The 24,540-nt window shown below is 38.2% G+C and overlaps 1 protein-coding gene across 2 annotated transcripts in view; it reads left to right on the top strand.

Moving 5' to 3' along the window:
- Positions 1-24,540, top strand: part of FMN1 (formin 1) — a 240,870-nt gene that overhangs the window by 193,393 nt on the left and 22,937 nt on the right. For both annotated transcript variants that reach the window (XM_020806176.3, XM_020806175.3), the window contains exons 13-14: positions 7,063-7,155; positions 23,211-23,262. In XM_020806176.3, the coding sequence (XP_020661835.3) occupies positions 7,063-7,155; positions 23,211-23,262 (145 nt within the window). The remainder of the gene's footprint in view (positions 1-7,062; positions 7,156-23,210; positions 23,263-24,540) is intronic.

Raw genomic sequence — 24,540 nt, forward strand, 5'->3', positions numbered from 1 at the left:
AGATGATCCTTGTCCATAAACTCAGAATTTTAAAAACTGCACAAGGAACAGGGGACGAGAAAAGCAAATAACATTGAGCACCTAAGTCTTAAAGGTATAATAACAGTACACAGTCTTGTGACCCCTCTCAAATTATCAAATTTTATTTGACATCCTTTTTTTTGTTGATGATTCATGACTTCTTCATATTCACAAGCCATAGGTTTATATAACTACAGTACAGTACTAGTCATGGTTATGGCATTGGGACAGAGTGAAATGGGATACAGAAGATGACAATTGAACTGTTTCTTTTTAAGGGAATAGCCATTTTGCTCAGTTGCAGCAAAAACAATGTTTGGCATGCACTTCCATGGACTATGATCTATTTCCAAAAAAGCCATGTGACACCTTTATTTGGGATAGGTTTTATAGATTATAAACCATTTCCACAAATGCTGTGTAGCTCCTTTAAGATTAGCAAAACCATTTGCATTGATGATAGTGATTGAATTTCTAACAAATTTTAAACCTCTCCTCTAATAAAATAAAATTAAATAATGACCTGGCCTTAAAGCAACACTCCTAATTGACAGTTGATGTCATTTTTCTGTTAAATACACAGACCATTATTCAGAATATCAAGATTTTATCCAGAGGAAACCAGAGAGATCCCTAACAGTGTAACAAACAAGTTTATGACACAATTATCCAATTCAGTTTCTTATATGGCTATCTTTCTCTTGAGCTCTCTGGCATTCTCTTCTGCTCTTCTTTTACTGTAATCTAAAAACAATGTTTGTTCCAGTGCTGCCCTATTAAAGTTATTTGAAGGTCTCCAGAGGATATGTGTGGCATCACTTAAATTGAAATTTTAATCTGTACATCTGCCCTTACCCATCATTCCTCAGCCATTTTTCCAGTGCAGCCACAGGATGAAAAATGACTGTTTACCGTGGGACATTTCATTATCCAGGGAGAAGACTTGGAAGGGCATGAGGAGTCATTAGTGGAAACTATGTGCTTCTTTCAGACCTGTCTTAAGAGTCCACTGAGGACGCCACTTTGTTTCTGTCTTTAAGATTTTTCTAAGAATCCAGTCTCCTTATCTACAGTTTAAACAAAATACTCACCACCACCCCAACTTCTCCATAAAACTAAGTAGGGCAAGTATGAGCATGTACTTCTACACTGAACATGTGTATTTCTTTCACTTACTGAATTACAGCTTATTTTTGTCCCCTTGCTTGAGCTGATGTGGCCCACGCAGAGGGTTGAGAGAGATGAGACAGAGCTCCTTTGCCCTTTTCAGAATCCTGCCCCTTGCTACAATGATTTGCTGTCAATAATGTGTTTTGTTTTGTGAATGCCCCAAGAAGTTTAGCTATTGGCTGGTATACACACAAAATTAATAAAAGGATGGTACCAAATTAGAAAGTTTCAGTGGCACTTCGATATCGTCTTAAAAGGCTAGAGGCAGTCTTTCATCTCCTTCCAGCAATCACTGCACAGTACCAGAACATCAGTTGGTATGGAACGCAGAACAGGCAAATTACATAACAATGCGATGGAAACTTTGACCCATATGTTGGATTTTTAAGTACTGTTTAGTAGTGTATTTTACATTTTTGGAGAGAAATAATACTGTTTTTGTCTTCACCCTCGTAGAAGGTGTCTGTCTGAAAGATGAACAAGTTTTATTTGGGATAAGGATTGAATGATATATAGCTCATTGTATCAGATGCAGTAGGCTATATTCTGTGAATATTTATGCCAAGTACAACTTATTAATCATTAACGTACCACGTGACTGTTTTTGCTGCAACAGACTGAACATGTTTTTACCTAATGGAAATCCAGAATTTATTTTCTGTAATATAATATGGTAAATTTTAAAGTAAAATGTGGTTATATAGAGCCTTTTTACGATTGTAAGTTATAGTTTTTATATTAAAAATGTATTTTCCTTCAAGTAACAGCGGAAAATGATTAGTGGGGGGGAGGAGGAGGCAGAATGGAGAGTAGGTGAGCTACATGACTAAGCACAGCATCAATGTTGTTGTTGCTGTGGTCATCATCATCATGGTTTTTTACATTTCTACCCTGCCTTTCCCCTACTTGTTAATGCTTAAGGTATCTTACAATCATCATAAAACACAATGACTAGTATCCTATTGTCTAAACATGGAAGTGAAAAGAAATTGCATAAGTATTCTCCCCACTCCAGCAGACTCCCGGTCACACGCTTGTTCTGGAATGGGTTGTGAGATCAGTCATGAAGCCAGTTGTGTAATGGGAAGCCTGTTTTAGCAAAGGAGACATATATGTGATTCCCGTGGTTGACCTATGAGCAGGCCTGGTCCACAGAAATAGACAACACACTCTGATTGGAAGAAAAAGGTCACTTCTTTATTGGTAGCAGCAGCAGCTTCCTGGGCCTGGAATTGGAATGGATCCAGTTCAGGAAATCCAAATACCCCCCAATATAAGCCACTGCCCCCCCAGACCACATGGGGATACACCACTTCATGGCTGCTTGCCACCCAGGGCATAGCTGGGAGGGAAAGGCAACTGAGAACTGGATGGGCTTGCACTGCTACAATCTAGCCTAACAGTCAGTCTCCTAGTGTCCCTTGCACTGGACACATGAACCAGTTATGCTGGGAAACCAAACGTGTTGCCTCTGCCAGACCAGGTCACTGCTCCAGCCACAACTTGGGATCCTCAGGTAAGTCTGGATCCCAGCCTTTTACTCTGTTTCAACAACAGGATCCTAGTCAGTAAAAACAAATTCAACCATATAGTTATTGAAATAAAATAAAACACAACACAACCATAAAAACCATTAAAATCAGTTAATGGTTATTGTGGGTTTTTTTCTGGCTCTTTGGCGCTGTTCTGAATGAAGGTTGTTCTTCCTAACGTTTCGCCAGTCTCTGTGGCCGGCATATTCAGAGGACAGGAGTCAGAACTCTGTGCTCTGGTGCTACTCCTGTCCTCTGAAGATGCCAGCCACAGAGACTGGCGAAACGTCAGGAAGAACAACCTTCAGAATATGGCCAAAGAGCCCGAAAAACCCACAACAACCATTAGATCCCGGCCGTGAAAGCCTTCGCGAATTCAAAATCAGTTAAATCGACAAAAATTGTCTCAATAAATTAAACAATATTACTGTACAAGCTAATTTTTTAAAAAGTATCTCCGCAGTTTCTAAAAGTAGCAAGAGTGGGGTTTGATTAGAATTCTGAGGAAGTCATGCAAGAGAAAAGCTACTTGAATGCTTGTGAAGTGCCTCTGCCACCAATTACATAAAACAAGGTGTGTCTAATAGGATTTGGCACTGTCAGTGGGATTTACAAAAGTATTTACTTCCATTCAGCAACTGATTCCGCAGGTCTAATATAGATAAGACTATGAGCTGGATTCAGGCCATAAAAATGTACAACTTTTGTAAAGAGTACACAGAATATTTTTTTTATTTTAAATTATTTAAAATCTCAATTGAATGTCCCTTGGGTAGGTATTATTAAATCTCCAGGTCCACAAAACTATGCATAATCTCCATTTTACAAAAATAGCTGCAGAGATTCTATCTGTAGTATTCCCCCAAGTAATTATAGGTTTATGCGAATAGGGACCTGTTCACTGAAAATCATACTCCCAACTCTGAAATATATAAAGTTACACAAATTTAAAACCCTTATCCAGGCACTTATCACTCTCTTTGAGTTCTTTCTCACATTACTGCCCATATAACCAGAGCTAAGTGCCTATCTTCCATTTATCTCTAAATACTTTTCACATGCATTAGAACTAATTAAGACAAATATTACCTGGATTATCACTCACTTGCCAGAAACTACCCCGTTCTATGTATTCCTTCACATATTTTCAGCCCATAGTGCTGTAGGTGAGTTTAGAAGAGGTTATAAAACCTTCTCATTATGGCCAAATAAAGATTGGAGCAGTATTACAAATCACTCTTATCGTTATCTCCTATTGAACTGGCTTTCTTATTTAAATATTTTTCTTTAAATCCCTACATCTTCGTTTCATTACTCCATTGCCATTCTTCAAATATAATTCTAGTGCAGGAATTATATGTAATGATGACAAACTCTTTTTAGGATGTGTAAACCATGTGATCTGCTTTTATTCTTTGGATCTTAGTATGTCCCGTCCTGACAGAATTCTAAATCTTTTTGCAGATCAAATCCAAAGTGCTAGTTTTGATCTGTAAAGGTTTGCACAGCTCAGAACCTCAATACCTCAAGAACTAGCATTCCCTATATTAATCTAGTCAGACAACTGAAGCCCTTTTCTGTAGTCCCTGAGACTATGGAATTCTGTCTCCATGGAAGATCTGTACTTTAACATTGCTATCCTTTCAGTGCCTGGCAAAGATAGTTATTTTCACAGGCACTGGATGCTTAAAATCTGCTCTTGTAGTGTTTCTTCTAGTTTGGTGATTATAAATAAGAAGACTCTGGAGATTTAAAATATGTTTTCTCGGCTGTGTGAATAAGGCTTTATATACACAGGCTGCTTCTGTTTGTCCTGGTGGGAGCACTGATGTTTAGCATGATAGAAGTTTTCTGTTCTAGTTTTCTTTGTGATCACCACACTAGCTCTGCTGCTTTTCCCTCGTGCTTGTGAGTTGCCACATCCAGCTATAGAAATTTAAGATTGTGGCCACCTTCTTCATCGGCCGTTTTGGCTTGCTCTCCATCTTGAGCGTGGTTTTCCTAGGTGCCTGTTTGTGTTTCCGATTGTAACAGGCAGCCCTGACCCCACCTGTCCATCACGGCTGAACAGTGGATCATCAGCCAATGGGGTGACGGAGGGTGGAGCTGGAGGGGGAGGAGTTGGAAGAAAAGGGGTGTGAAGTGTGGGGGAAAAGATCAGATCTGGAGTGTGAGAGAGAAAGAGCTTGTTTAGAGGCCTGTGTGCCTACGTATTCAGTGAGAGAAAGTCTGTGATTGATTCAATAAGAAACAGTGATTGACATCGTGATTAGCTACTTGTGATTTACATATTTTATGTTGTTATTTTCAATAAACCTGTTTTGTTTTGAAGGAAACCTTTGTCCTTCTTAAATAGTCATTACAATTGGTGGCAGCGAGTGTGAAGTAGTGTGGTGGGCATTCTGAGAGGCCTGAGTTGGCAGTGACATCAGAGTGGCCTGCTACGTTACACCGATCCATCACAGCATGCAACCTGTGTATGCCAAACCAATAAGAAGGCAAGCTGCACATTGCCAGTGCTGCTCTGACTCGAAGAAAATACATCGATGTAACAAATGGGAGAAGATGGATTTGCTTTAATGGATTATTTTTTGTTCCTGTTCATTATGTGAAATCCCAAGCTTTGTAGGATACAACAGTTTATAAATTTCAGTTTTAATAAATACAGTATATATATAGTTCTAATAACTTGGTATATTGATTATGCATTATATTTATATTTCCCTGTTATATTGAAAGCATTACATGATTTCTTTTGCAAGTTGCTTTAAGACTTCTCTTGTAATGAGGAACAATTTATAATTTTAATACGTTAACAAATTAGTGAAAACATGTTTCTTCACCTCTATTCCCCTAAACATCCATGCAAATAAAATTTTAAAAAAACAAAGTTTTGTGGCACCTTACAGAGTAATACATTTTATTTGGCATAAGCATTGTTGAGTGGAGTCTGTTTGTTCATCTGTGAAAGACTGGAATACAGTTGATGAATGCATAAGCCAGGGAAAGCGAGGGACTTGTTAAACTTTAAGTTTAACCCAACCTTGGGTCCCCAGGTGTTCTTGGACTAAAACTTGCAGAAGTCTTCACCACTAACTGTGTTGATCAGGATTTCTGGGAGTTGCAATCCAAGAACATCTGGGGCTCAAGGCAGAGGACCACTGCTTTAAGATGCCACTGGACTCTTACGTATTTGTGCAACAGCAGACTACAGAATAACACAAGTACTCCTCTGTAAACCAACAAGGCAGTTTTCTAGGTACATGGACATAGGATCAGCATGGGAGGCTGTAAATTATGTAAGAAAGAGATCTTGCTTACCTTTCTGTTTATGAAAACACTGCTTGGTAAAAATGCTTACTGAATTTATTGAGACAAAATGTGTCCAGGACTGCAGCCAGGATCTTGTTAAATCAGAAAAAGCAATGCAATCATAACTCTCAAATGATTCAGAATGGTTTTCCAGTAGTGCTTGAGCCATCTGGTTTGTTTTGCAAAAGTGTTCTTTGAATCATGTGTTGGTGGTGTTCTCTGCCATCAAATCATAATTGCAGCTGTAATAAGGTTTTCTAAGGATGTGCAATATTTAGTGACAATCTCCCAGTGAGTTTCCATGGCTAAGGGGGAATTTGAACCCAGATCTCCTGACTCCTATTCCATCACTCGTTCCATGACACCACACTGGTTCCCATGTAGACACTACTGTGTGGGTAAATAATGAAAGGAACTGATACATCCACTAAGATATTAAGGCAAAGGTTGGAGAAAACTGTGTTTCGCAGGATGTAGAAAATATAATGTTCGTTATTCCAGTATAAAATGCCCAACACATTTCAGCCTATCAGCCTTCTTCAAGCATGTGTTGATTTAACTCTCATTAAATATTTTCTGTTTATTAGGTCTGTGAACAAACTCCATTAAATCAGTCAGACTACTGACTTTCCTTTCCTTAGAGTAGACCTAATACGTCTACATGAGTACCTACATGGGAACCAATGCGGTATAATGGTGCTGTAGTTCGGTGTGGGTTAGAAAGGCCAGATTGTCAGTAGTTTGTGTATGACAGATCCAGTAACTTAATGACTGTTCTTTTTGTCGAAAGTGTATTTGATGTGGGTCAGTAGAACCCCTATTTTTAAAGCATTATTTCCCATATTGTTTCAAAGAATCTAAACACTCAACAGTTCTGATGAAAGACAGATCTCTGCTTTCATATAATTGTTTATTTCTACAAGAAAAGATACAGTATGATCCTCCATTATTTTGAATATTATTCTACTCCTTATAAAGAAATATTTTTAAAAACTATATGTATGTAACGCTGATCTTGTTCTTGCAGTTTGTGAAAAACAGATGAAAGTGGTTTTTAGAGACTCATCCGAAGAACACCTACAGCCCTTCAAGGATAAATTAGAAGATTTTTTTCTGAAAGGTAAGAGCTTTTCAATGTTGTTCTGATGCTTTTCATTCTTTATATACTTCTATGTGGTGTGCGCCTCCATTTTATAATGATTGGGGTTTCTGTATCATAGATTGAGGTACAGAATGTTGGTTCCATTTCTTCATATGTATGGAAAAGGGAAACATTTTCATTTGGTACTGCAGTAGTGATATTTAGTTTCTGGAACCATTCTAAGATGGTGGCTGAAATCCTATCGTTTACACCCTCTGGCATAACAAAGAGTCAGCATAAATGTTATTGGTGAATTGCTGCAAGTTAAAAAATCACCATAGGCATTTGCTGTCATGGACCAAGCAACAGGATTTTGGCTGCTATATATTTTTTAAAGCCATCACATTATAAAAAAACAGTGCATATCTGTCGGGGGGGGGCACCACTGGTGCCCTGGTGAGCCATCAGCTTCTGCCTCATATACTCAGTCTGAATGTACAAAATGAGCTACTGCTGGGTTTGAGGCAGGTGCTGAACAGGGTTGACCAGCCCAGGAGGGAGAGGAGGCTATGGTGGATGGAAGGCACCAGGAGAAAGAAGAAAAGGGAGGCACAATCTGAGGGCCATAAAGGGGGTCTTAGAAGACAGTGAGGGAGAAATGAGGAGCACTTAGCACCATCAAGGCAGAGGAAACAGACAACTCAGAGACAGAGGAGGAAGGTGCGTGGGGAGATGTCCGAGAGAGCCAGAAGAGATATTGCTTATGGAGGAGATCAGAGACTATACATACTAGGAGGACCTGTACCAAGTTTTCACTCCCTAATGAGCAAGGCACAGGGCTTGGGGTGCTTGACCCTGTCCCCTGCTTCATGCCACCGTACTGCAACTACTGCTGGTGCCCACATCCCAAGGAGGGCCAGTTGGGCCCTACAACCCCCAGAGGAAATGCTGGAGGCAGTAGAGGCAAGGGGAGCATCAGCACTGCCCCCAGCAGCAGCAGCCACACCTGCAACAGCAGTTGGCCCCAGGGAGGTGCAGACTGGAGCTGGAGCTTGGATTTATATAAGTCCTCCAAGCGGCCACCTTTGGTCCTTCTTGAAAGCCTTCCCCAATAGTAGCCAAAGACTCAAAGACTGCACTGGAGTTAACTCAGGATCCAGAAAGGACTGAGTAAACCCTGGGCAAATGCTGACGATTCTGTCCTCTTTGAAACTCCCAGGAGTGGAGAGAACTCCCAGTCCAAGTGTTGTTATGCCCTGTTCCACTGTCTCAATAAACCCTGTTGCTGAAGTGCCAGACGGTCTGGAGCCTATGGATAGGAGAACGGAGGAGGGTTTGCTCCTCAACCCCACACTTGGTGGGGCAGCACAGTAGCTCAAAGTGACCTCATCCCAAACAAACTTTGGTCATTGAGGTTCTACACAGAATTGCCATCTGTTCCAGTTCCTATTCAATTTTTAGTATATTTATCTGCATGATATTTACTGTTTTTTTTTTATTTCCGACCTTCATATATGTTAGATATACATATAAGGGTGACTTGCAACCAATAAAATAAGAAATAACTCAAGAAAAAAAACAAGAATGGTAAGATTGAGCCAGCAGAAATTATATGAAAATGAGCATGAGCAAGCTGACTGAAATCGTACTCAGACACCAGGAAATATAAAAGGATGCTCATATGGTGTAAACCCACAATGACATCTGCATTGTGCATTTACTTTATCATTTCTTGGGTCTTCATCCAGAAAAAAATGCAAGTTAGGTCCTGTTGTCCTATTGAAGGCAATAGGATTTAGGGATGCTCAGTATTCTGTTGAACTGTGAAATTCAAAACAAAGATCTTGGATCATGACTGTCATTATATTAGAGTCACCTAAAGAAAAACACAGCCAACTGTTATGGTGCATATAAGGAAAAAAAAACTAATATTCTCACAGGGTCAATGTTTCTAAAATAAAGTGAAGGAACTTAGTACCAGATGTCTGAGAAATCATACGTATGTGAGATAGTTTAATTATGTGAGTGGCTAATTTAAGAGTTTCATTTTTCTCATATAATCATAGCCGTTTGCCACACCAACAATGTTTGAATAAAACATTCTATCTAGATCAAGAGGGCTGATTTAATCGTGCATTGATAAAAAATCATGTGTGGCCAATTATGTTAAACATTTCCTGATAAGTGTTTGGCTTTTTGTTCCTATTCAACTGTAATTATTATGAAGTATAATGAGAGCACAGTGTCATGCAGACGTATGCAGACGTATCCCCTGTGTTCAGTAAGATTTCTTTCATGTAAATATTCATAGGATTGCAACCCAGGACTGTAAACTTCTCAGTATAGATTCTAGGTCCTCACTAATGAATGATACATTCCTAGAAAAATGTAATACAGTACATGTATTAAGCTTCCACATAAACTTAGCAGGGTTCCTGCAAGAAAGGTCTTCACAGTAGGAGTATTTGAGTCACAGGTATGTCTGTTCTGGTGGTCTTTTCATCTCATTTAATTAGCAGTTTATATTTATGGCTGCAGCAGTGAGTGAGTTTGAGACAACACCGGGTATATATGCACATTAACACCAACAGTCTCCCACACAGTGATGCAGATATATGTAGATAGACAAAAAACAAGCAAACAAAAACTTATAGGGGCTAAAGCTATCGCTCCCATTTGCTATTCTTTTCCCAAAAGGTTTGCACAGATTGGCTTTATTCTTTTCTTTCCAACATATTGTCCAATATTTATGTTTTGAAAATAATAGAAACTGGCATGCTGATCTGGGAATCGTACCCTGTTTGCTGGCATTTCTCCAGCACTTTTGTACAGAGCTGTAGGTATTTTCTTTCTTCTCATGTAATGTACAGCATTTGTGATTTAGAAATAAGAAGAGGAACTGCTATGATGAACTACTTCAGGGATCTAGGGGCCAAATTAGCTGGGTTTGTTTTGTTTTGTTTTTTTAATTTTAGAGTGAATAATAAAGAGGAACATAATCTGAATTGGAATCCTAGAAGGGAGGGGGAAGAGGCCTTAGCATGCCCCTCCTAACTGTAGCCCCAATCCGGATATGTGGGTGTGGAGAATTCTAGAACACCTGCTCACACAATAGCAGTGTGTATGATAATAAAGTTTGTCCCTAGGTGGTCTGATTTGTTGTCTTGATTTCATCAGTGAGGAAAGTATGGAAATGCTAAGCAAGCTCAAATTATTCACTTGCCAAGTAGATTCTTGCCAAAGCTATTTTTAACCGATGCCTAGAAGATCTTGATAGTCCATGCTACATATATTAATGTTGTTTCTCAGAACATCATCTTAGTTTCAGGGGTCTGCTAGAATTGGCATAGCATTACTTGCCAGAAGACTCAAGGTACTTGTTCCATACCTATAGAGAAGGAAGTTACTGGAACAACTTCTGTTGCATTCCCTCACCCCTTTTATATTGGTGCCCTGTATGGTCATGATGGGCTTAGTGCCTTCTTACAATTTTATCTGTAATTAAAACCTATGGGTCATGGTGTGGGAACGCAGAAGTAAATATCTTCTATATTTCCTCACTAATATTTCATCATGTTGTGCTTCACCACAGGATTGTGAAGATCTGAATTCTTTCTGCTTCATGAAGTGCTTTAGAAACCAATCTAAAATATACAGTATATCTTTTTAGAATACAATTGCAAGTTAAATGTGTGTATTTAACTTGTCAACTAGACACCCTTGGTGTTTTTCAGTATTTGAATTAGAGTTCTACTCTGTGTAATATGGGTAGGAAGTATGGGACCCTACAGTGTTTGGCTCCCATCAGTTCTAACCTGGATAGCCAGTAAGGGCTGATTCGAGCTGCAGTCCAGCAATTTCTGAGGTATTACATATTACTTGATCTTCTTCTAAATGATACCTTTTTGCTTCTAATTAACCCTTCTTTCCTGCTGATTAGGCACAGCAGTATCATTGTGGGTATTATTTGATCTCAAATCTGAGAAGATAAATGGAAATGTGGCAGGACTCTCCTTAAGATTTTTATTACTTTTCACTGCTGTTCCCAACCACCTAACCACTCCATGCCGTTTATTTCATAGTATGAATCAAAGCATGCAAACTAAATTTCTTATTAGTGAGAAAAGACTAATTTCATTGTAAAAAGTACAAACTGCATCTCTCATCTAAAAAAAGTTACACTCCTTTATTATATCAGGCCCAAACCAAAATGAAAATAAAAAATAAAGAAGACAAAAATGTTGTGGCACCTTCAAGACTAACTGCTATAGTTTGATATGTTAGCACAGACCATCATGGCTACCTCTTCCAAATTCTTTATTAGTTACTTATTATTGATCTTATTAATTGCTGACTAATCATGTTGTGGTAGAAAAGTATCCAGAAAATGAGTTTATGACATGCATAAAAATATGAATAAGACAAAATCTATATTATTAAATGCCAAATTAGACACTGTGTTTCAGAAGAGGTCAGAATGCACCCTCTAGTTTCTTTTCCCAGTTTAACAACTAATATTCTAGAGAATGAATGGCAAGGAAACCCTAGAAAACATGAAAGCATAATAGGAAGATTAATAGGAGGTCATAGTATGCTAGTATAAGTATCTTAATGATGATTTCACGAATAAAGCAGTACCATGAAGTAAGTGAAGCAAGTGGGTTACGCAGGGGAATTTTTAAGGAATAATGTGAACATAAAACCAGCAAGGTAAAAGGACAAAAACCAACACAATGCTAAAGGAATTTAAGAGAAAGAAATGCATTCCACATTTAAATGAAAGCTGTAAGAAATTTTAGCTCCTCTGACAAGGAATTAATTGAAGGGATCGTATTGCTGACAAAAATAACCGTAGGAGAGAAGCAACACAAAACAGAATGTAAAATAAGATTCAGTTTTGTCTTTGGGTATTTCAAGCTTCTGCACCACTTGGATGCATCTTCCGTGATGAGAAAGAAGCTGGAATAAATAGTGAGGAAACATGGGGGGCTTATAAATGGAATATATTGCTGTCTAGACCTGCTGTAAAATTCTGCATTGGATGCAGGGAAATAATAGGATGAAATCACAGTTTAGAGGAATTCTTAGTTACTGTATACTTAAGAGCCATAAAAATCAGTGGGCTTAAGTTACTATTTCAGTGAGAGTTTTTTTTTTTTTAAAAACACACATTTTTCTTAACACTCCTTAAAGCTTTGAATCCTCAGTAGTAGGTCTTGTCTTCAGATAATGGCTTTGTTTGATGGGGGTGATGCCTGTTCATTGGAGAAGGGGGAGGATGTATCTGAAGGCAGTTATAACAAAACATTGCAAAACACATAATCCTGCATGGGAGAAAGAAGTATATTTATTTCCTTTTATATAATGTTCTAAACCTATGGTTTAAATAATAAAATTGTTAACAAATTGAAATAATGTTTTCAATTTGTTAATAATTTTCATCTGTTCATGGTACATTGTTTGGGAGGCCAAGGTGGACAGAAAAGTGATAAACAAAGGCAGTCAATCCAGGTCTTTCTAAAAACATGTTTTCTTCTAAAAGCATATTTACCCATTCTGTTCTGTTGCTGTACTCCTATATACTGTATATTTGAATTGAATTAATGCTATTGAACTCATGCTTCTGAGTAAATCAGTCAATCAATCAAAACCTTTATTGGCATTAAAACCAGTAACCGTACAATAAAGATTGTACTTTCCATTGCAATAAGATAAATATGGTCAAGTTACGTCAAGGCTCCTTGAAATAATCAGCCTAGTTTATTACAATAGCAAGAGTAGATAAATATATAGGGCTGGACCTTTTAAGTATAGCTGTTCTGTACAACTTCTTTTCAGATGTGGAACTGCTCAGAAAGCCCTCAAAATAATTGGTGAAGAACAGCAAGGCTACCCATTCGTCTTTTTGCTGTGCACTGTGCTGTTTCGTGGACTTTTATTTAAGTCTTCAAGACTTATGTTTAAGTCTTCAAGACCATTTAATGTTACAAGTTATTTCACTCAGTGGGTTCATAGCAAGATCAATATTAAACAGGGTGCAGTTCTTCTGTATTTCCCAACTTAATGGGTTTTCTGTGATAAGAAGAAAGACAAAAGCAAAAGAAAAACATGGAATTGGAGAATTAAAAATGCAAAATAAGATTGCCTGAGCCCTTTAAAATTCAGGGTTTTGTCTTGGGCAATTGTAGGAGAGATGCTTTGTTTGAAAACACCCTATAGTACAAGAATAAGGCTCCTCCAGTAAAAGAAAGAAATAATCTCTGCAATAATAGGGCCATATGTCTAACATAACAAACATATGTGTCTTGTTGGATCTGGTATTGTGCAAGTACAGGATTAAGGGCAAGGTTTCATTTTTAACCATTTGTAATGATTCGAAGGTAGTAAATGCTGGGAAAGCTGTTGCTTTGCTTCCCCCCAACGAAATGTCACTAATAAGTGGATCTTTGTCTTGAACTTTCCCATGCAGCAACTGTTGTTTTCTAAAGAGCTATTCTTTTTATCTTTGATCTGCTAAGAGCTGTTTCACACATGACATTCACACATAACCTCCAGTTAGAAAGTAAACAAAAATGACTTAATATAATTTGCTACAGAAGAGGCTGAACATGCCAGAATATCCTATGCCAGCTGTTTTTACTGTAGGAATAATCTGGGAAGAAACTTTTCTATGGTTGTTTAGCCAAAATATGATATGCTACATAATTATTTTTAATTAGTGGATATTTTAATTAGTAGTTAAAACAGGAAAATAGACCTTTAAAATAATCAGAAGTATGTTCCACAGTCCATCAATTTTTCCATCCATAGCATATGTTTTTAGCAAAATAAAGACTGGTTAAATAACCATAATTTCCATTTTTTACAAAATCCATTTGTTGCTAAACGTTTCTTGCAATCCTGATTTTGCTTGCTTCATTCACAGGCACTTTCCCCCTGTCTTTCCATGGCCATGAATTGCAACAGCTGTAGGAAACTGGAAAAATATAAAACATGCCAGGGATAGGATAATGACAGCAGCAGTGCTATGACTGTTAGGATTAGCTAATATTGAGATGTCCTTTTTCAACAAAAGGTTTATTTGGTCATGCGTTTTTGTCTGGGGGTAGAGGGTACTCAATGTATGTAATACAGAAAGAGATAATATGAGATGTGTATAATAAAGACAGAGGTAATAATGAAACAGGATGTATCAACACCAATGTTAGTATTTTACAAACAATACAATAAAAATAACTATTACAATTACTTAATTACTTAACACTTGTGTTGTTCATGCAGGGATTAAATTAGTACAAGATACATTTAAAGCATCTTATTTAAAATCTACAGTAATTCATAAATATGTGGTTATAAGAACTAACTAGGAGGAAGGGATGAACCAAACACAGCAGCCAGATTGCTAAGTGGGGCTGCTCACAGGGATCACATAACACACACACCCCCGGTCACAACAGCTCCACTAGCTGCCAGTTAGTTTTCAGGTAGAATTCAATGTGCCGGTTCTAACCTATACAACCATAAAAGGCTTTGGGCCCAAGCTATCTCAAGGACTGCATCTTCCTTTATCATAATCATTGTCATTGTCGCTGTCATCGTCATCTTAGAACTGCAAAGCTGGAAAGGGACCCTATGGATTATTGAGTACATATGAGCCTGTTCAGTTACCAAGGTCATCAAGAGAGGCCTTTCCCTCTGTCCTGCCACCTTCATAAGTGCGTTTGGTGGGGACATGGGAGAGGGCCTTCAATGTTGCCCTTTCCAGACTTTGGAAGTTAGGGCCAGCCTAACTTCCTCCCACAGGAAGTTAGGCTGGCCCCATCTTTGTTGTCCTTCCACATGCATGTAACAACCTTCCTCTTCAGACAAGCTTTCTCTGAGTGATTGGCTGCCTGAATGCAGTTTTTGAATGAATTGTTGTGCCTTATTGCTTTGAATGTGTGTTAGTGTTGTGCCGTTTTTTAGTGTGGCATTTGATTGACACTTTTAGTATTTGTACACTAAGTGTTGCTAGCTTTAGATACCAACTGCCTTGGGTCCTTTGAAAGGAGAAAGATGGGGCAAAAATATTTTAAATAAATAAATAAATAAATGAATGAATGAATGAATGAATGAATGAATGAATAAATAAATAAATAAATAAATAAATAAATAAATAAATAAATTCACACTGTTTTATAAATTGAAGGATCTGTGTTATCATTGGATTTGTGAGAATTTTCTTTCAATCAAATAACCATGCAGTTTAATAAAATGTGTAAGGATATTTATATTGTCAATTGAATTATTTGGATAGTTTATCTATAGTTGTTGCCTAAATATAATTACAGTCTGAACTAAGGAACAGTACTGCTATATAGAAAAATGTGAACCCTATTCTTAGCAGTACTTTTCCTAGCCATGTTGCAATGATGCTGGAGGATATGGCAAGGAAATAACTACACAGGACATCACATTTAATTGAGAAAAACTATGGTCACAACTTTATTGTTTACAGATGGCATAATCCTCAGGCAGACATAGAGGACAGATCCTAAATCAGCTGAAGAGAAATCAGTGAAGACAGTTCAAGAGGTTAGCCGCAAGGATGCTTCCACAGTCATAAGGCAAAGCAGAGATGGGTGAAGTTTGGGCCAAAACTGGCTGGCCTTGTAGAATGCAGTACACTTTTATCCTAACAAGGGAGACCACAGCTGGTCTCCTGCTGGTCCACCTGCAAAAGCCCCACCGCAACTGCACCTGATTGGACAGGGATGGAGCCCTGTGGCGAACAGCCCTGCCCTCTCCTGTCCGTCACAGCTGAACAGTACAGAGGGAGCCTATGAGTGGCCAGAAGGCGGAGCCAAGGGGGGAGGGGGCTGGATATAAAGGCTGGTGTATGGAGTATGAAAGGAGATTCTGGTAGTGAGAGACAGTGTGAAACTTAAAAGTGAACTAAGAGTGAGTTAGAGATCTGTGAGAACGATGAATGGAATAGAGAGATAAAAGAGGTTTAAAGTTATAGCAGTTTAGATTCAGATACTAGTGATTATCAGCCTGTGGTTTACTTATTGAATACTAATCATATGTTAATTTCCCTGACCTAATAAATGACTTAACTTTTAAAAGCACACATGTCTCCATGATTAAGTAGTGTTAAAGCAGTAATACCTGGTGTCAGCGAAGAAACAACATGGGCGAGCACCTCGTGAAGACCTGGGGGGATAGGGGCTTCAGAGGAAATCGCCACAAGCCCTGACACTGAAGCTCACTCATACTGTAGAGGTCCTTGGGCAGGACTCCCAGCTCCTGCAAGATGGCAGCTGCCATGCTACCAGCCTTCCATGCTGCTTGCTGACAAAACCAGCCTGGCATAAGCACTTCTCCATTTCCCCCTTCAGTCTGCTAAATATTTCATATCTAAATATTTGAAAGAGCTTTTTCTCTCTTCTAAACAGAAACCAGTTCGCCACCATTCTTCATTTTGGGCACAGGTTGTGTCATATTTGGCATTTCCAAACCAGGCACTAGACAGCTGTGGTATTTCTAGCAACAGAATGTTATTCAGGATGGAGTTAGAAATGAATACTTGAATGAAGATCTTTTGAATAAAACTGTAGTATCTATCCACCCCTTTTATGAATAGACTTACACATACATTACACGGAATATTTTATAGAACTAAACAACAACAACAACAATGGTCTGGTGTTGTACATTAAGCTACGATTTTCAGCCTGACAGTTTTACTGGCATTAAGCCTACTACAAACTATTTCTGGTTTCTTAGATGTTGCTTTCTCCCCACTGTGACTGTTAAAATAAAAGACTATCAAATGGCATTCATTCTTCCAAGCAATACTTAACTTTGTTAAAATACTAAATTTCTTTTCATGCTATTACTACTATTTGTGTGTGTGTGTGTGTGTGTGTGTGTGTGTGTGTGTGAGAGAGAGAGAGAGAGAGAGAGAGAGAGAGAGAGAATGAGCAAAGAAACAGATGTGCCCCATATAAAATACACTATAAATCTTGCCTCACAGTTTCTTTGCTCCAAACTCTTTGTCAAAAAATGTCAGATATCCAATTTTCATTCTGGTATAAAAGTGTTCATTTTCTGACATGGCGCCAACCACCATATGCCAGAATAAAGTTAGTTACCAGCAATAAAAAGCCAGCATAAGCACCTTTGAAATGGCACAAAGCAATTAACAGTGGGAAAAAGTCTATATAAATCTATGGAGAATTAATCTCAGCTTTGCCACTATCCTGCTGTGCATTTACAACAAGCCTCTGCTCCGACCACCAGAAGTGGCTTACTTTGTAAAAGGAGAATGCCCTAATGAGTGAGGGGAAATATATGAAAATGAAAGCAGTTGTTCTTTATTCACAGCCCCAACCTCCTGTTAGGTGTTCTAGAAAACGATGGTTTGTATCTGTTCAGACCTGTGAGGTACTTACACATCTTGCATGCTTAGATTTTTACCTAATCAAATGAAACCAGTCCTTACAAAGCCAAATGCACAGCAACAGTGTCAGCTTCATAAATCATTGTTAGCTTTCCACAGGAGGAGATAGTGCTAAAACATTTCAAGAAGATACTTCCACAGACTTTTTTAAAATTAGGCCTATTCTATCCCTATACACACATGTACACTGTTACTTGTTCTTTAAAACTCAGATTTGGATAGGTCAGCCAATTTACTTCTTAATTTGGCATTGAAAACAAACTCATGTTTTAGAGAAGACCAGTTTCCTGTTCTTATTAACTACTATCCATCATACTTTTGTAGACATTTCTCCTGGCTAAGAGTGCCCCTTGCTAATTTTTATATTTGTGGTTTGATTCCTGTAGTATCTGTATGAAATTTAGCAGTCAGAACATATGGTTTACAACTTAATCTGTTTAGAAGAGATCAAAACTAATTTTCCAGTTTCTTAAACTGTTTGGGCCTGTTTAGCAATCAGAAAGTAATCAGCAATATTCTATTTGATATGCAGACAAATGAAAAGCATATGTTTGTGTGTTGTTAACTAATAATGTTTCTTAAAATTGTTATCTGTAACCACAAGACGAGAGGGGGAGTGATTGATTAACATCAATATAAATGCACATTAAGCATGTCATTTTAACCCACATACAGGGCATTCATTATGACAATGTTTACATTTTGTACTTGCTACTTAGCAAACAAATAAACAAACTGGATAGCCAGTGTGGTGGGATGGATAGAGAGTGAAGGACGGGGACTCAGCCCTGGGTTTGAATCCTCGCTCAAACATCGAGAGTCAAGTATCTCACTTACCTTGAAAGCCAGCCCTATTAGGGTTGCTCTAAGTCAGTTCCAACTTGACGGCACGTAATTCAAAATACACTTGGAAAAGTACTGGATTTTGAGGCACACGCCACCTCCTTTAGCACCAGCATAGTTTAGTGGTTCGTAATTGAAGAACATTTTTGTTTGAAGCATAATTTAAAATATGAATTTTCATCTCCTGAATACAGGCTTCCCTTAGACAAGAGTTCCTTTCCTTTCCTTTTTGAAAATAGCTGTTTATGTTCGAAGACATCTAAGAAAAAAAAGAAAAATGAATACATAATATCTGGCTTAGCTAACTTCACTGTCATAATTGTGTAGTAAACTAACCTTCAACACTATTTTGACAGATTTATAGCCAGTATTATCTACTTTTAAACAAATCATAATTTCTTGGTTTCCTTGCATTACCTCTGATAATAAATTGTTGACTTTGTTCTGTAATGGAATGTATAAATATAATCAATATTTTTGTGTTATTGGTAAGAATACTTAAGCTTTTTATACTGTATTTCATGTAGCTGAACAACGTTAAGACTTTCTAAAATCCCTCCACTGTTCAGAAAAAATAATACAGTGCCTTTTACAACACTGCATACAAATATATATATATTCGCTTCATTCAGAGACAGCTAATTATTTCACTGACTCTCCACTCAAGGTTTCCAGCCCAGCTGCTAATCTGAATGGCATGAGAGATGTGGCTGTTAAGTATCTGGGATTAGACCTTTACAGTTGCCATTTCCACACTGTGAACCTCCCTGCCCATGGCTGCCTGTTGGTTGATGTTCCATTGTGTATTTAGAAATAGATTGTCCTTTTGTTGTTTGTATTAAGTGGTACAATTTATCAAAATAATATACAGTATATTGGAGTTATTCTGTGTACTGTATGGGTATTGTTGCCACTTCTGCTATTTTATATTGAAAATTTTCTTATTATTATTTAAGTTGTTTTGCTTTCCCATGGGATATAAGTTTGTGGGTCATTATAATACTTAAAGTGTTATTTTGAATATTTAATATAATAAATACACGAATACTTTAATGAACTGCTGGATCATTCAGTGGTTTAATATGTGGAGCCAGAGGTTGGGAGTTTGATTCCCTATTGTGCTTCCCTGACACCAAATCAAGTTCCTTAAATCTGTTCTTCACTTCCATTGTGTACTCATAAGGGATTTGGTTTAGATTATACTTTACTAGCCCAGTAGTTTTTCCTACTTTCTTCAGTTTAAGCTTGAGTTTTGCTATGAGAAGCTGATGATCAGAGCCACAATCAGCTCCAAGTCTTGTTTTTGCTGACTGTATAGAGCTCCTCCATCTTTGGCCGCAGAAAATATAATCAATCTGATTTTGGTATTGCCCATCTGGTGATGTCCATGTGTAGAGTCACCTCTTGTGTTGTTGGAAAAGAGTGTTTGTGATGACCATCCTTTTCTCTTCACAAAACTCTATTAGCCTTTGCCCTGCTTTGTTTTGAACTCCAAAGCGAAACTTACCTATAGTTCCTTTTATCTCTTGACTCCCTACTTTAACATTCCATTCTCTGTAATGAGAAGAACATCTTTCTTTGGTATCAGTTTTAGAAGGTATTCTAAGTCTTTATAGAATTGGTCAGTTTCAGCCTCTTCAGCATCGGTGGTTGGTGCATAAACTTGGATTACTGTGATGTTGAAAGGTCTGTCTTGGATTCTCATTGAAATCATTCTATCTTTTTTGAGATTGTATCCCATTACAGCTTTTCCCACTTTTGTTGACTATGAGGGCTACTCCTTTTCTTCTACGAAATTCTTGCCCACAATAGTAGATACGGTAATCGTCTGGATTGAATTCGCCCATTTCCATCCATTTTAGTTCACTGACACCCATGATGTCAATGTTTATTCTTGCCATCTCCTGTTTGACCACATCCAGCTTACCAAGGTTCATAGATCTTACAGTCCAGGTTCCTATGCAGTATTTTTCTTTGCAGTATCGGACTTTCCTTTCACTTCCAGGCACATCCACAGCTGAGCATACGTTCAGCTTTGGCCCAACCACTTCATTAGCTCTGGAGCTACTTGTATTTGTCTCCGCTCTTCCTCAGTAGCATGTTGGATGCCTTCTGACCTGAGCGGCTCATCTTCCAGCATCATATCTTTTACCCTTTTGTTTCTGTTCATAGGGTATTCTTGGCAAAGATATTGGAGTGGCTTGCCAGTTCCTCCTCCAGGTGAATCACATTTAGTCCGAACTCTCCACTATGACCTGTCCGTCTTGGGTGTCCCTGCACGGCATAGCCCATAGCTTCTCTGAATTACTCAAGTCCCTTCGCCACGACAAGGCAGCAATCCGTGAAGGGGATGGACCCTATAACACAAGGGTTATTGACAGACAATAGGCTTCTCCTCACACCTTCATTGTTTTTCCATAGATTAGCTCTCACCCCAGTATGTATGTATGTATGTATGTATGTATGTATGTATGTATGTATGTATGTATGTATGTATGTATGTATGTATGTATGTATGTATGTATGTATGTATGTATGTATGTATGTATGTATGTATAAATAATAAATAAATAAATAAATAAATAAATAAATAAATAAATAAATAAATAAATAAATAAATAAATAAATAAATAAATGAGTCAATCAAGGAGAACGGAGAATGGAAAAGAGGAGGAAGATGAAACAGGAAGAGAAAGAGAGAAACCAGAAGGAGGGAGAAAAAGCACATAGGCAAAGAGCTTGCATAGACAAAGAGAGAGAAGACAAATTCCTGTTATAGGCTCACTGAAACAATGGAGATTTGATTCAACTTCTTCAGTGACTGAAATAGGCCAATTTTAATTGCAACATACTTTAGCATAGTATGTTGCAATTAGAGTAGGCCCATTTGAATCAATAGAATTTATGGAGAAGTCAACACACCAAATCCCCATTGTTTCAATGGATTTTCATGTGTTTTACTACATTAAGCAACAGGATTTTGTTCACTGATACAGGCAGAGAGACAGAGATAGACAGACACAGATACCCGAAAGTACTGAAAAGGAGCTTGTTGATCACAATTTTGTTATAGTTCAGGGGTCCCCAACCCCCAGTCCGCAGCCTGGTGCCAATCCATGGCCTGGACCGGACTGGGCCATGGAGACAGATCCCCCACTCCCCCGAACACAGTCCTGCCCCCACACAGCCCCTTTGCGCATGTGCATGAGTGTGTGTGCAGGTGCAAGTGCCCCCATCCCTGTGCGAGTGTGTGTAAGTGTTCCACCTGCGCACAAGCAGGCACACCTGTGTGAATGCACATCCATTCCTTCGTGCATGCACGCTAGCGCAAGGGGGTACCCTGATTTCCCCAACCAGTCTGTGGAGTTAAAAAGGTTGGGGACCACTGTTATAGGCTACATACACACATCTGAGCTAATTTGCAGGGATGCTGAGGAAAGTAGAAATTTCAAATATACTCAGAGATCCACACCTTTCTGGAGCACCTGCCCTGATATTTCTCTAAATATGTAATATTAAGAGTTAATTCCCAAGAAAAGAAATATTCTCTGTCATTAAATAATTATAGGTCCCTTTCCTTCTCCTTGAGATAGTATGTTTTGTTAAAATTCTATAAGAGATTTCCTGATTTATATATTTTTGTCTAGAATGAATATGAGAGTGGATCTTTTTCTTGTGGATGCCAGACTGTCTGGAGAAATGGGTTGTGTGTCTTGTCAGCAAAAGGATATGATACCTTTGGTCATAGGAAGGATCTCTGTTGGCATTGCCAAATTCCACTAACAACAACAACAGAAACAATGTGCCATGAAATTAATTCTCACTTACAGTGGCCCTTTTCAGCGTCTTCCAGGTGTATTACAGTGCATAGTCGTTTCACATTCCCTTCTTCTGGGGACATCCAGCGACTGTGCAGCTTGCCCACCACCACACAAGCTGGTGGAAGTCCACTGGGGAATTCAATTCCCAACTCCTGTCACTGCAGCCAGATACCTACACTGAACTATCCAGCCTATACTGAGAACTATAGTTCTAATCTACTTGTAACAGTCCTACATTATGCTTACACTGGAAAATCAATGCTGGGATTTCTGAATATCCAGATTTTAGATTCAGGTTTTATGCTTTTTTAAAAGGACAGCTCAAAAGTCCTGAATAGGTGGTACTCTGGTATTTAGGGTGGAGGAAGAGCCAAATCTGTATAATAAGGGAAACATCCAGAATTTGATTTGGAAAGCAGATGTGCATCTGATAATCTAGAATCAGTGACTCCATGTTAAACTGTTTAATACAATCCTTCCTGTTCACATCACATATAGCAACAAGTGTGGGGAAACCATTCAGTGCACAAAGCAGGAAACCATGGTGAGCTTGCAAGAACATACCTGTTTTTTCTATTTTAGTGTGCTGTTTTTTCAGCATGCAGTAGCTAAATGCAGAACAGGGAAATGGATAGTTGTGCATGTCCTCACCATAAATGAGATGCATTTGCAACACAACAGGGAACAATACTTTTCTCACAGTGTCCATTGTCAGAGCTGCATGTGCTTCCAGTTGAGTTCAGAACCCAGTGTTTTTATAATCATTGCCAGTGTAATGCCAGGCTTCACAGCACAGATCTGTCTGGGCATCAACTCTTCTAACACTGACTGCTTAAGTCTGCTTAATTGCACGGTGTACTGTTCACACTGTAGTTCTCAAACAGCCCACTTCATTATGAGAAATGTGAAATTTAAAAACTCATGAAATGTAGACTTCTAATTCAATTTTCTAAAATAGTAAAACAAAATGTTGCCCTGTTTTTTAGCTGTAGAAGAGCATAAGACAGAAGAGAGCCATTTGGAGATGGTACAAAAGTGGTAAGCTTTCCTAGTTCTTTAACATGGTGTACTACAGTATATTTTGTCTTTAAAAGTATTTAAATAATTTAGAAAGCTTAAATGTCACTTATTTCAAGCTTCCACTATTATCATGCAGTTATCTTGGACTTTCAGAAACAAGTTCTGAAATGGAGCCTTTCTAGACAAAACAACTCACATTGTGGTAAAACTGTTCATATGGTGTTGTGTGTCAGATTCCACGTTGGGAAGGCTGCATGACTGATTAAACTTATAACCACATACAACAATTTTTGGTATCATAGCTATTTTGCTAGGGAGAAAGCCAAACTTGGAGCACTTCTCAACAGTGCCTTGTTGTTTGCAGTGATGGATTTAGTTAATTTCTTATGATTATTATTATTATTTAAAGACAGGGAGCATTCAGTCATGCAGTCATTCACAGCTTGACATGGTATGGTCTCACAAGAGTTTTATTACATAATCAACTTTTTTTTTTACAAAAGAATATTTAAGGAAATGTTGCCAATTTATTTCAAATGAAAACTCCATATGATTCCAACAAGCCTGGCAAAGTTGCAAACTTAAGCATATGTCACCAGTGTCCTACTGTAGATTGATTTATATGTCTGGGAATAAAAATTTTCAAGATAATTGTTCCAAACAAAGAAATATTGGTCAGGATACAAAAAAGCTCTGTGTAAGAGCAAAATGTGCTAATATAATATAATATACAGGCCAAAATCCTGTTGGCATAAAGTCATATCATGGAAGCTGGATGGTGTTATTACCTAGCAAAGCTGGTATTTAATTTAAATGAATTAAAAGCTCCCCAACCCCATTCCCTCAGTTTCAGAGTCTACTTAGCACTCTGTTTTACCCTGGAGAAGCCTTTTGGAGCCTTGGGATAGTGATGGGGGTGGGGGGTGGGGGGAGAAAGAGTGAAAAAACTTCCATCAGTTCACTGCTGGCAGTCCTCATCCTGGTGGCAATCTTTGAGTATTAAAATCTTTCTCCTGTCCCCCATCCCAAGGCTCCCAAAGGCTTCCCCAGGGCAAAAGGGAGTTAATTAATACAGTATAGCACTGATTTTTCATTAAAAACCTTAATTTGGTAGTTTGAAGATTACAAATTCTGAAATAAAACAGGGTTGTAGTCTGGGCAGAAATTGTGTGTATGTGTTTGCCCATGTGCTTGCCTACCTATATGTGCATACAAGTCATTTTCTAGTTTTCAAGATGGCTCACAAACACTACTTAAAATAGAAACAAAATCCACTACATTCACCATCTATTACTG

Source organism: Pogona vitticeps, chromosome 1 (genome assembly GCF_051106095.1).
Source record: "Pogona vitticeps strain Pit_001003342236 chromosome 1, PviZW2.1, whole genome shotgun sequence".
Classification (NCBI taxonomy): domain Eukaryota; kingdom Metazoa; phylum Chordata; class Lepidosauria; order Squamata; family Agamidae; genus Pogona; species Pogona vitticeps.